The sequence below is a fragment of the Heterodontus francisci genome, chromosome 45 (assembly GCF_036365525.1).
Source record: "Heterodontus francisci isolate sHetFra1 chromosome 45, sHetFra1.hap1, whole genome shotgun sequence".
NCBI classification, from domain to species: domain Eukaryota; kingdom Metazoa; phylum Chordata; class Chondrichthyes; order Heterodontiformes; family Heterodontidae; genus Heterodontus; species Heterodontus francisci.
Window position 1 is genome coordinate 161,724 of NC_090415.1, and position 12,170 is coordinate 173,893.

Here is a 12,170-nt window from a genome sequence, read left to right on the forward strand (position 1 = left end):
ACTGTTGGATGGTGGTACTGTGGGAGTGCTGCACTGTTGGATAGTGTGTACTGTGGGAGTGCTGCACTGTTGGATGGTGGTACTGTGGGAGTGCTGCACTGTTGGATGGTGGTACTGTGGGAGTGCTGCACTGTTGGATGGTGTGTACTGCGGGAGTGCTGCACTGTTGGATGGTGGTACTGTGGGAGTGCTGCACTGTTGGATGGTGTGTACTGTGGGAGTGCTGCACTGTTGGATGGCGGAACTGCGGGAGTGCTGCACTGTTGGATGGTGTGTACTGTGGGAGTGCTGCACTGTTGGATGGTGGTACTGTGGGAGTGCTGCACTGTTGGAGGGGTCATACTGCGGGAGTGCTGCACTGTTGGATGGTGGTACTGTGGGAGTACTGCACTGTTGGAGGCGTGATACTGCGGGATTGCTGCACTGTTGGATGGCGGAACTGCGGGAGTGCTGCACTGTTGGATGTTGTGTACTGTGGGAGTGCTGCACTGTTGGATGGTGGTACTGTGGGAGTGCTGCACTGTTGGATGGTGGTACTGTGGGAGTGCTGCACTGTTGGATGGTGGTACTGCGGGAGTGCTGCACTGTTGGAGTGGCGATACTGCGGGAGTGCTGCACTGTTGGAGGGGCGATACTGCGGGAGTGCTGCACTGTTGGAGGGGTGATATTGTGGGAGTGCTGCACTGTTGGAGGGGCGATACTGCGGGAGTGCTGCACTGTTGGATGGTGGTACTGCGGGAGTGCTGCACTGTTGGAGGGGCGATACTGCGGGAGTGCTGCACTGTTGGAGGGGCGATACTGCGGGAGTGCTGCACTGTTGGAGGGGCGATACTGCGGGAGTGCTGCACTGTTGGATGGTGGTACTGCGGGAGTGCTGCACTGTTGGAGGGGCGATACTGCGGGAGTGCTGCACTGTTGGAGGGGCGATACTGCGGGAGTGCTGCACTGTTGGAGGGGCGATACTGCGGGAGTGCTGCACTGTTGGAGGGGCGATACTGCGGGAGTGTTGCATTGTTGGATGGTGGTACTGTGGGAGTGCTGCACTGTTGGATGGTGGTACTGTGGGAGTGCTGCACTGTTGGATGGTGTGTACTGTGGGAGTGCTGCACTGTTGGATAGTGTGTACTGTGAGAGTGCTGCACTGTTGGATGGTGGTACTGTGGGAGTGCTGCACTGTTGGATGGTGTGTACTGTGGGAGTGCTGCACTGTTGGATGGTGTGTACTGTGAGAGTGCTGCACTGTTGGATGGTGTGTACTGTGGGAGTGCTGCACTGTTGGATGGTGTGTACTGTGGGAGTGCTGCACTGTTGGATGGTGGTACTGTGGAAGTGCTGCATTGTTGGATGGTGGTACTGTCGGAGTGCTGCACTGTTGGATGGTGGTACTGTGGGAGTGCTGCACTGTTGGATGGTGGTACTGTGGGAGTGCTGCATTGTTGGATGGTGGTAATGTCGGAATGCTGCACTGTTGTATGGTGGTACTGTGGGAGTGCTGCACTGTTGGAGGCGTGACACTGCGGGATTGCTGCACTGTTGGATGGCGGAACTGCGGGAGTGCTGCACTGTTGGAGGGGTGATACTGCGGGAGTGCTGCACTGTTGGATGGTGTGTACTGTGGGAGTGCTGCACTGTTGGATGGTGGTACTGCGGGAGTGCTGCACTGTTGGAGGCGTGATACTGTGGCATTGTTGCACTGTTGGATGGTGGTACTGTGGGAGTGCTGCACTGTTGGAGGGGTGATACTGCGGGAGTGCTGCACTGTTGGATGGTGGTACTGCGGGAGTGCTGCACTGTTGGAGGTGTGATACTGTGGCGGTGTTGCACTGTTGGATGGTGATACTGTGGGAGTGCCGCACTGTTGGATGGTGGTACTGTGGGAGTGCTGCACTGTTGGATGGTGTGTACTGTGGGAGTGCTGCACTGTTGGATGGTGGTACTGTGGGAGTGCTGCACTGTTAGATGGTGGTACTGCGGGAGTGCTGCACTGTTGGATGGTGGTACTGTGGGAGTGCTGCACTGTTGGATGGTGTGTACTGTGGGAGTGCTGCACTGTTGGATGGCGGAACTGCGGGAGTGCTGCACTGTTGGATGGTGTGTACTGTGGGAGTGCTGCACTGTTGGATGGTGGTACTGTGGGAGTGCTGCACTGTTGGAGGGGTGATACTGCGGGATTGCTGCACTGTTGGATGGCGGAACTGCGGGAGTGCTGCACTGTTGGATGTTGTGTACTGTGGGAGTGCTGCACTGTTGGATGGTGGTACTGCGGGAGTGCTGCACTGTTGGATGGTGGTACTGCGGGAGTGCTGCACTGTTGGATGGTGGTACTGTGGGAGTGCTGCACTGTTGGATAGTGTGTACTGTGGGAGTGCTGCACTGTTGGATGGTGGTACTGTGGGAGTGCTGCACTGTTGGATGGTGGTACTGTGGGAGTGCTGCACTGTTGGATAGTGTGTACTGTGGGAGTGCCGCACTGTTGGATGGTGTGTACTGCGGGAGTGCTGCACTGTTGGATGGTGGTACTGTGGGAGTGCTGCACTGTTGGATGGTGTGTACTGTGGGAGTGCTGCACTGTTGGATGGCGGAACTGCGGGAGTGCTGCACTGTTGGATGGTGTGTACTGTGGGAGTGCTGCACTGTTGGATGGTGGTACTGTGGGAGTGCTGCACTGTTGGAGGGGCCATACTGCGGGAGTGCTGCACTGTTGGATGGTGGTACGGTGGGAGTACTGCACTGTTGGAGGCGTGATACTGCGGGATTGCTGCACTGTTGGATGGCGGAACTGCGGGAGTGCTACACTGTTGGATGTTGTGTACTGTGGGAGTGCTGCACTGTTGGATGGTGGTACTGTGGGAGTGCTGCACTGTTGGATGGTGGTACTGTGGGAGTGCTGCACTGTTGGATGGTGGTACTGCGGGAGTGCTGCACTGTTGGAGTGGCGATACTGCGGGAGTGCTGCACTGTTGGAGGGGCGATACTGCGGGAGTGCTGCACTGTTGGAGGGGTGATATTGTGGGAGTGCTGCACTGTTGGAGGGGCGATACTGCGGGAGTGCTGCACTGTTGGATGGTGGTACTGCGGGAGTGCTGCACTGTTGGAGGGGCGATACTGCGGGAGTGCTGCACTGTTGGAGGGGCGATACTGCGGGAGTGCTGCACTGTTGGAGGGGCGATACTGCGGGAGTGCTGCACTGTTGGATGGTGGTACTGCGGGAGTGCTGCACTGTTGGAGGGGCGATACTGCGGGAGTGCTGCACTGTTGGAGGGGCGATACTGCGGGAGTGCTGCACTCTTGGAGGGGCGATACTGCGGGAGTGCTGCACTGTTGGAGGGGCGATACTGCGGGAGTGTTGCATTGTTGGATGGTGGTACTGTGGGAGTGCTGCACTGTTGGATGGTGGTACTGTGGGAGTGCTGCACTGTTGGATGGTGTGTACTGTGGGAGTGCTGCACTGTTGGATAGTGTGTACTGTGAGAGTGCTGCACTGTTGGATGGTGGTACTGTGGGAGTGCTGCACTGTTGGATGGTGTGTACTGTGGGAGTGCTGCACTGTTGGATGGTGTGTACTGTGAGAGTGCTGCACTGTTGGATGGTGTGTACTGTGGGAGTGCTGCACTGTTGGATGGTGTGTACTGTGGGAGTGCTGCACTGTTGGATGGTGGTACTGTGGAAGTGCTGCATTGTTGGATGGTGGTACTGTCGGAGTGCTGCACTGTTGGATGGTGGTACTGTGGGAGTGCTGCATTGTTGGATGGTGGTAATGTCGGAATGCTGCACTGTTGGATGGTGGTACTGTGGGAGTGCTGCACTGTTGGAGGCGTGACACTGCGGGATTGCTGCACTGTTGGATGGCGGAACTGCGGGAGTGCTGCACTGTTGGATGGTGTGTACTGTGGGAGTGCTGCACTGTTGGATGGTGGTACTGTGGGAGTGCTGCACTGTTGGAGGGGTGATACTGCGGGATTGCTGCACTGTTGGATGGCGGAACTGCGAGAGTGCTGCACTGTTGGATGTTGTGTACTGTGGGAGTGCTGCACTGTTGGATGGTGGTACTGCGGGAGTGCTGCACTGTTGGATGGTGGTACTGCGGGAGTGCTGCACTGTTGGATGGTGGTACTGTGGGAGTGCTGCACTGTTGGATAGTGTGTACTGTGGGAGTGCTGCACTGTTGGATGGTGGTACTGTGGGAGTGCTGCACTGTTGGATGGTGGTACTGTGGGAGTGCTGCACTGTTGGATGGTGTGTACTGCGGGAGTGCTGCACTGTTGGATGGTGGTACTGTGGGAGTGCTGCACTGTTGGATGGTGTGTACTGTGGGAGTGCTGCACTGTTGGATGGCGGAACTGCGGGAGTGCTGCACTGTTGGATGGTGTGTACTGTGGGAGTGCTGCACTGTTGGATGGTGGTACTGTGGGAGTGCTGCACTGTTGGAGGGGTCATACTGCGGGAGTGCTGCACTGTTGGATGGTGGTACTGTGGGAGTACTGCACTGTTGGAGGCGTGATACTGCGGGATTGCTGCACTGTTGGATGGCGGAACTGCGGGAGTGCTGCACTGTTGGATGTTGTGTACTGTGGGAGTGCTGCACTGTTGGATGGTGGTACTGTGGGAGTGCTGCACTGTTGGATGGTGGTACTGTGGGAGTGCTGCACTGTTGGATGGTGGTACTGCGGGAGTGCTGCACTGTTGGAGTGGCGATACTGCGGGAGTGCTGCACTGTTGGAGGGGCGATACTGCGGGAGTGCTGCACTGTTGGAGGGGTGATATTGTGGGAGTGCTGCACTGTTGGAGGGGCGATACTGCGGGAGTGCTGCACTGTTGGATGGTGGTACTGCGGGAGTGCTGCACTGTTGGAGGGGCGATACTGCGGGAGTGCTGCACTGTTGGAGGGGCGATACTGCGGGAGTGCTGCACTGTTGGATGTTGGTACTGCGGGAGTGCTGCACTGTTGGAGGGGCGATACTGCGGGAGTGCTGCACTGTTGGAGGGGCGATACTGCGGGAGTGCTGCACTGTTGGAGGGGCGATACTGCGGGAGTGCTGCACTGTTGGAGGGGCGATACTGCGGGAGTGTTGCATTGTTGGATGGTGGTACTGTGGGAGTGCTGCACTGTTGGATGGTGGTACTGTGGGAGTGCTGCACTGTTGGATGGTGTGTACTGTGGGAGTGCTGCACTGTTGGATAGTGTGTACTGTGAGAGTGCTGCACTGTTGGATGGTGGTACTGTGGGAGTGCTGCACTGTTGGATGGTGTGTACTGTGGGAGTGCTGCACTGTTGGATGGTGTGTACTGTGAGAGTGCTGCACTGTTGGATGGTGTGTACTGTGGGAGTGCTGCACTGTTGGATGGTGTGTACTGTGGGAGTGCTGCACTGTTGGATGGTGGTACTGTGGAAGTGCTGCATTGTTGGATGGTGGTACTGTCGGAGTGCTGCACTGTTGGATGGTGGTACTGTGGGAGTGCTGCACTGTTGGATGGTGGTACTGTGGGAGTGCTGCATTGTTGGATGGTGGTAATGTCGGAATGCTGCACTGTTGTATGGTGGTACTGTGGGAGTGCTGCACTGTTGGAGGCGTGACACTGCGGGATTGCTGCACTGTTGGATGGCGGAACTGCGGGAGTGCTGCACTGTTGGAGGGGTGATACTGCGGGAGTGCTGCACTGTTGGATGGTGTGTACTGTGGGAGTGCTGCACTGTTGGATGGTGGTACTGCGGGAGTGCTGCACTGTTGGAGGCGTGATACTGTGGCATTGTTGCACTGTTGGATGGTGGTACTGTGAGAGTGCTGCACTGTTGGAGGGGTGATACTGCGGGAGTGCTGCACTGTTGGATGGTGGTACTGCGGGAGTGCTGCACTGTTGGAGGCGTGATACTGTGGCGGTGTTGCACTGTTGGATGGTGATACTGTGGGAGTGCTGCACTGTTGGATGGTGGTACTGTGGGAGTGCTGCACTGTTGGATGGTGTGTACTGTGGGAGTGCTGCACTGTTGGATGGTGGTACTGTGGGAGTGCTGCACTGTTGGTTGGTGGTACTGTGGGAGTGCTGCACTGTTGGATGGTGTGTACTGTGGGAGTGCTGCACTGTTGGAGGGGTCATACTGCGGGAGTGCTGCACTGTTGGATGGTGGTACTGTGGGAGTACTGCACTGTTGGAGGCGTGATACTGCGGGATTGCTGCACTGTTGGATGGCGGAACTGCGGGAGTGCTGCACTGTTGAATGGTGTGTACTGTGGGAGTGCTGCACTGTTGGATGGTGGTACTGTGGGAGTGCTGCACTGTTGGAGGGGTCATACTGCGGGAGTGCTGCACTGTTGGATGGTGGTACTGTGGGAGTACTGCACTGTTGGAGGCGTGATACTGCGGGATTGCTGCACTGTTGGATGGCGGAACTGCGGGAGTGCTGCACTGTTGGATGTTGTGTACTGTGGGAGTGCTGCACTGTTGGATGGTGGTACTGTGGGAGTGCTGCACTGTTGGATGGTGGTACTGCGGGAGTGCTGCACTGTTGGAGTGGCGATACTGCGGGAGTGCTGCACTGTTGGAGGGGCGATACTGCGGGAGTGCTGCACTGTTGGAGGGGTAATATTGTGGGAGTGCTGCACTGTTGGAGGGGCGATACTGCGGGAGTGCTGCACTGTTGGATGGTGGTACTGCGGGAGTGCTGCACTGTTGGAGGGGCGATACTGCGGGAGTGCTGCACTGTTGGAGGGGTGATACTGCGTGAGTGTGCAATGAGGGGACAGTCCCCCTGCGGAGCCCTGTCACCCCACAGAGGCATCAGTCTCCATGGGGAGCTGCAACCCCAGTGAGTGGTCGGTGCCCGCAGGGACCGGTGACCCAAGTGAGCTGGCGGGAAGAGAAGAAGGGCGGGGGGCGAGCGGGTGGCCGGGCAGGGCTGAGTGCCGAGGGGAGCAGTAGGGAAGCGTGCCTCTGAACCTGTGCCCTTTGACATTCCTGCAGCCTGCCAAGCGGAGCTGAAATGCTGGGTGACCAGGAGGACTGAGCGTTTCGATGAACACAATGTGCCGTGGGGGAGCAGGAAGAGGAGGAGCTTTAAACTGGACGAGCGCTACACCGAGCTGATCGTGGTGCCCACCCACCGATGGGCGCAGAGCCGCGACAACGAGATGGTGGCCATCGCCAACGTCCACGAGAGCTTGGCCGTCCAGGCCGCAGCCGGTGTGGCCTCCCGGCCGATCCGAATGGACCACCTCTTCCGCAAGAGCTATAACCCCCTGGGCCGGACCCCGCGGGTGGTGGTGGTGTGCGGCGTCCCCGGAATCGGCAAGACCACCATGGTGCAGAAGCTGCTGCACGACTGGGCGGCGGGGAGGATGCACCGCCGGTTCTCCTTTGTCTTTCATTTCCAGTTCCGGGAGCTGAACTTGCTGCAGGAGCCGTGCAGCCTTCTCGGCCTCATCGCGGCCAAGCACCCCTTCCTGGACGTCTCCTTGACCAAGATCCTCCAGTACCCGGAGCAGGTCCTCTTCCTCTTCGACGGGCTGGACGAGAGCAGGGAGGCCCTGGACTTCACGCGGCACTGCCAGGACGCCGAGGAGATCCATCCCTTCCCCGTCATCGTGGCCAGTCTGATGAACCAGGACCTGCTGAAAGGATGCTCCGTGCTACTCACCAGTCGTCCCACCGCCCTGGAGACTCTGGACCGCGACCACGTCCAGAAATACACCGAGATCCTGGGCTTCTTCCCCGAGCAGAGACGCCGCTACTTCGAGAAATTCTACAACCAGCGGGTGGAGGCCCAGAGGGTCTACCATCATGTGCGAGGGAATGGGATCCTCTACAACCTCTGCTTCAACCCTTCCTACTGCTGGATCCTCTGCTCCGCCCTGGAGGGCTACTTTGCCCGGCGATCGGAGAGGCACTGCCCGCCCCCCAGGACCATCACCCAGCTCTTTGCCGTCTTCGTGTCCAACCTCCTGGCCAACCACGCCCGCGACACGCCCAACAAGACCCGGGCCGTGCGGAGGATCGGCAGGATGGCCTTTGACGGGGTGCAGCGGCGGGTCCTGGTCTTCTACAAGCCAGACTTGCAAAGGCACGGCTTGGGGGCCTCCCAGTTCCTCTCGGGCTTCCTGATGGAGTTCCTGGAGAGGGAAGCCGGCTCGACCAAGCTGGCGTTCAGCTTCCTCCACCTCACCGTCCAGGAGTTTTTGGCCGCCCTGTACTTTGTCCTCCAGTGTGACCTCAAGGAGCTTGGGCAGGCACTGGAGGCGGTCGACCTCTGCCAGGACGGGCGCTACGAGATCTTCGCCCGCTTCCTGTCGGGCCTGTCCAAGCCAGCCAATTCCCACCTCCTGGATAGACTTCTGGGAGGGCTCCCGAGGAAACCCTGCCGCGTCATCTCGGACTGGTTGATGAACAGGACCCAGGCGACCGTAGAGAGGGGAGACAAGAGGAGCCTGCTCCAAGCCCTGCACTGCCTGTTTGAAGCCCAGCAAAGTGGGCAGGTCCAGCGCACACTGGGGCACAGTGCCACCATCGACCTCTCCGGACTGCACCTCAACCCTGTCGACTGCTCAGCCGTGGCCTACACCCTCGATAGCCTGAACGCCGTTCAGCGTCTGGATGTGGGCTACTCCATCGCTCAACTAGAAGGCCTTGACCGACTCATCCCCCAACTGAAGAAGTGCAAAGAGATTGGGTAATGACAGAATCATACAGCAGAGAATGGTCCACATTCAATGAATCCCACTCCCTCTCTCTTTCCCCATAGCTCTGAAAGCCTTCCCCTTCAAGTAATTATCCGATTCCCCTGGTGTAGAGAGAATGGAAGGTCGTTTCTGACTGACTTGACTGAATTTTTGGAGGAGGCAACAAGCAGGTCCAATGAGGGCAGGAATGTAGTCCACGTTGGTTTTAGAGGAGAGCGCAAGTGGGAGACTGCTCAGGAAGTTAAAACCCCGTGGGCACTCAAGGGAAAGTGGCAAGTTACGTCCGGGGTCCACCCTGTGGCGGGAAGCAGAGGGTAATGGTCCTGGGCTGTTTGAGTGACCGGAAAGCTATTTACAGCGGTGTCCCGCAGGGCTCAGTACTGGGTCCCTGACTCTTCATGCTGTATTGGCGTTCCGCAGGGCTCAGGACTGGGTCCCTGACTCTTCATGCTGTATTGGCGTTCCGCAGGGCTCAGGACTGGGTCCCTGACTCTTCATGCTGTATTGGCGTTCCGCAGGGCTCAGTACTGGGTCCCTGACTCTTCATGCTGTATTGGCGTTCCGCAGGGCTCAGTACTGGGTCCCTGACTCTTCATGCTGTATTGGCGTTCCGCAGGGCTCAGGACTGGGTCCCTGACTCTTCATGCTGTATTGGCGTTCCGCAGGGCTCAGGACTGGGTCCCTGACTCTTCATGCTGTATTGGTGTCCCGCAGGGCTCAGTACTGGGTCCCTGACTCTTCATGCTGTATTGGTGTCCCGCAGGGCTCAGTACTGGGTCCCTGACTCTTCATGCTGTATTGGCGTTCCGCAGGGCTCAGGACTGGGTCCCTGACTCTTCATGCTGTATTGGTGTCCCGCAGGGCTCAGTACTGGGTCCCTGACTCTTCATGCTGTATTGGCGTTCCGCAGGGCTCAGGACTGGGTCCCTGACTCTTCATGCTGCACGTCAATGATTTAGACAAAAATGGAGGGGGCATCATGAAGAAGTTTGCAGCTGATAGGAAAATTGGCTGCATGGTAGATAGTGAAGGAGAGGCTGGGGGGTGATATATTGGATAGATTGGGTGGTGATATATTGGATAGACTGGGTGGTGATATATTGGATAGACTGGGTGGTGATATATTGGATAGACTGGGTGGTGATATATTGGATAGATTGGGTGGTGATATATTGGATAGACTGGGTGGTGATATATTGGATAGACTGGGTGGTGATATATTGGATAGACTGGGTGGTGATATATTGGATAGATTGGGTGGTGATATATTGGATAGACTGGGTGGTGATATATTGGATAGACTGGGGGGTGATATATTGGATAGATTGGGTGGTGATATATTGGATAGACTGGGTGGTGATATATTGGATAGACTGGGGGGTGATATATTGGATAGATTGGGTGGTGATATATTGGATAGACTGGGTGGTGATATATTGGATAGATTGGGTGGTGATATATTGGATAGACTGGGTGGTGAAATATTGGATAGATTGGGTGGTGATATATTGGACAGACTGGGTGGTGATATATTGGATAGACTGGGTGGTGAAATATTGGATAGATTGGGTGGTGATATATTGGATAGACAGAGTGGTGATATATTGGATAGACTGGGTGGTGATATATTGGATAGACTGGGTGGTGATATATTGGATAGACAGGGTGGTGATATATTGGATAGACTGGGTGGTGATATATTGGATAGACTGGGTGGTGATATATTGGATAGACTGGGTGGTGATATATTGGATAGATTGGGTGGTGATATATTGGATAGACTGGGTGGTGATATATTGGATAGACTGGGTGGTGATATATTGGATAGATTGGGTGGTGATATATTGGATAGACAGGGTGGTGATATATTGGATAGATTGGGTGGTGATATATTGGATAGACTGGGTGGTGATATATTGGATAGACTGGGTGGTGATATATTGGATAGACTGGGTGGTGATATATTGGATAGATTGGGTGGTGATATATTGGATAGACTGGGTGGTGATATATTGGATAGATTGGGTGGTGATATATTGGATAGACTGGGTGGTGATATATTGGATAGACTGGGTGGTGATATATTGGATAGACTGGGTGGTGATATATTGGACAGACTGGGTGGTGATATATTGGATAGATTGGGTGGTGATATATTGGATAGACTGGGTGGTGATATATTGGATAGATTGGGGGGTGATATATTGGATAGACTGGGTGGTGATATATTGGATAGATTGGGTGGTGATATATTGGATAGACTGGGTGGTGATATATTGGATAGACTGGGTGGTGATATATTGGACAGACTGGGTGGTGATATATTGGATAGATTGGGTGGTGATATATTGGACAGACTGGGTGGTGATATATTGGACAGACTGGGTGGTGATATATTGGATAGATTGGGTGGTGATATATTGGATAGACTGGGTGGTGATATATTGGACAGACTGGGTGGTGATATATTGGATAGATTGGGTGGTGATATATTGGACAGACTGGGTGGTGATATATTGGACAGACTGGGTGGTGATATATTGGATAGATTGGGTGGTGATATATTGGATAGACTGGGTGGTGATATATTGGACAGACTGGGTGGTGATATATTGGATAGATTGGGTGGTGATATATTGGATAGACTGGGTGGTGATATATTGGACAGACTGGGTGGTGATATATTGGATAGACTGGGTGGTGATATATTGGATAGACTGGGTGGTGATATATTGGACAGACTGGGTGGTGATATATTGGATAGATTGGGTGGTGATATATTGGATAGACTGGGTGGTGATATATTGGACAGACTGGGTGGTGATATATTGGATAGATTGGGTGGTGATATATTGGATAGACTGGGTGGTGATATATTGGACAGACTGGGTGGTGATATATTGGATAGACTGGGTGGTGATATATTGGATAGATTGGGTGGTGATATATTGGATAGACTGGGTGGTGATATATTGGATAGACTGGGTGGTGATATATTGGATAGATTGGGTGGTGATATCTTGGATAGACTGGGTGGTGATATATTGGATAGACTGGGTGGTGATATATTGGATAGATTGGGTGGTGATATCTTGGATAGACTGGGTGGTGATATATTGGATAGACTGGGTGGTGATATATTGGATAGACTGGGTGGTGATATATTGGATAGATTGGGTGGTGATATATTGGATAGACTGGGTGGTGATATATTGGATAGACTGGGTGGTGATATATTGGATAGATTGGGTGGTGATATATTGGATAGACTGGGTGGTGATATATTGGATAGACTGGGTGGTGATATATTGGATAGATTGGGTGGTGATATATTGGATAGACTGGGTGGTGATATATTGGATAGACTGGGTGGTGATATATTGGATAGATTGGGTGGTGATATATTGGATAGACTGGGTGGTGATATATTGGACAGACTGGGTGGTGATATATTGGATAGATTGGGTGGTGATATATTGGATAGACTGGGTGGTGATA

The 12,170-nt window shown here is 54.7% G+C and overlaps 1 protein-coding gene across 3 annotated transcripts in view; it reads left to right on the forward strand.

Moving 5' to 3' along the window:
• LOC137356333 (NACHT, LRR and PYD domains-containing protein 12-like) overlaps positions 1 to 12,170 on the forward strand; it is an 89,874-nt gene that overhangs the window by 47,609 nt on the left and 30,095 nt on the right. For all 3 annotated transcript variants that reach the window (XM_068022212.1, XM_068022214.1, XM_068022213.1), the window contains exon 6: positions 6,961 to 8,662. In XM_068022212.1, the coding sequence (XP_067878313.1) occupies positions 6,961 to 8,662 (1,702 nt within the window). The remainder of the gene's footprint in view (positions 1 to 6,960; positions 8,663 to 12,170) is intronic.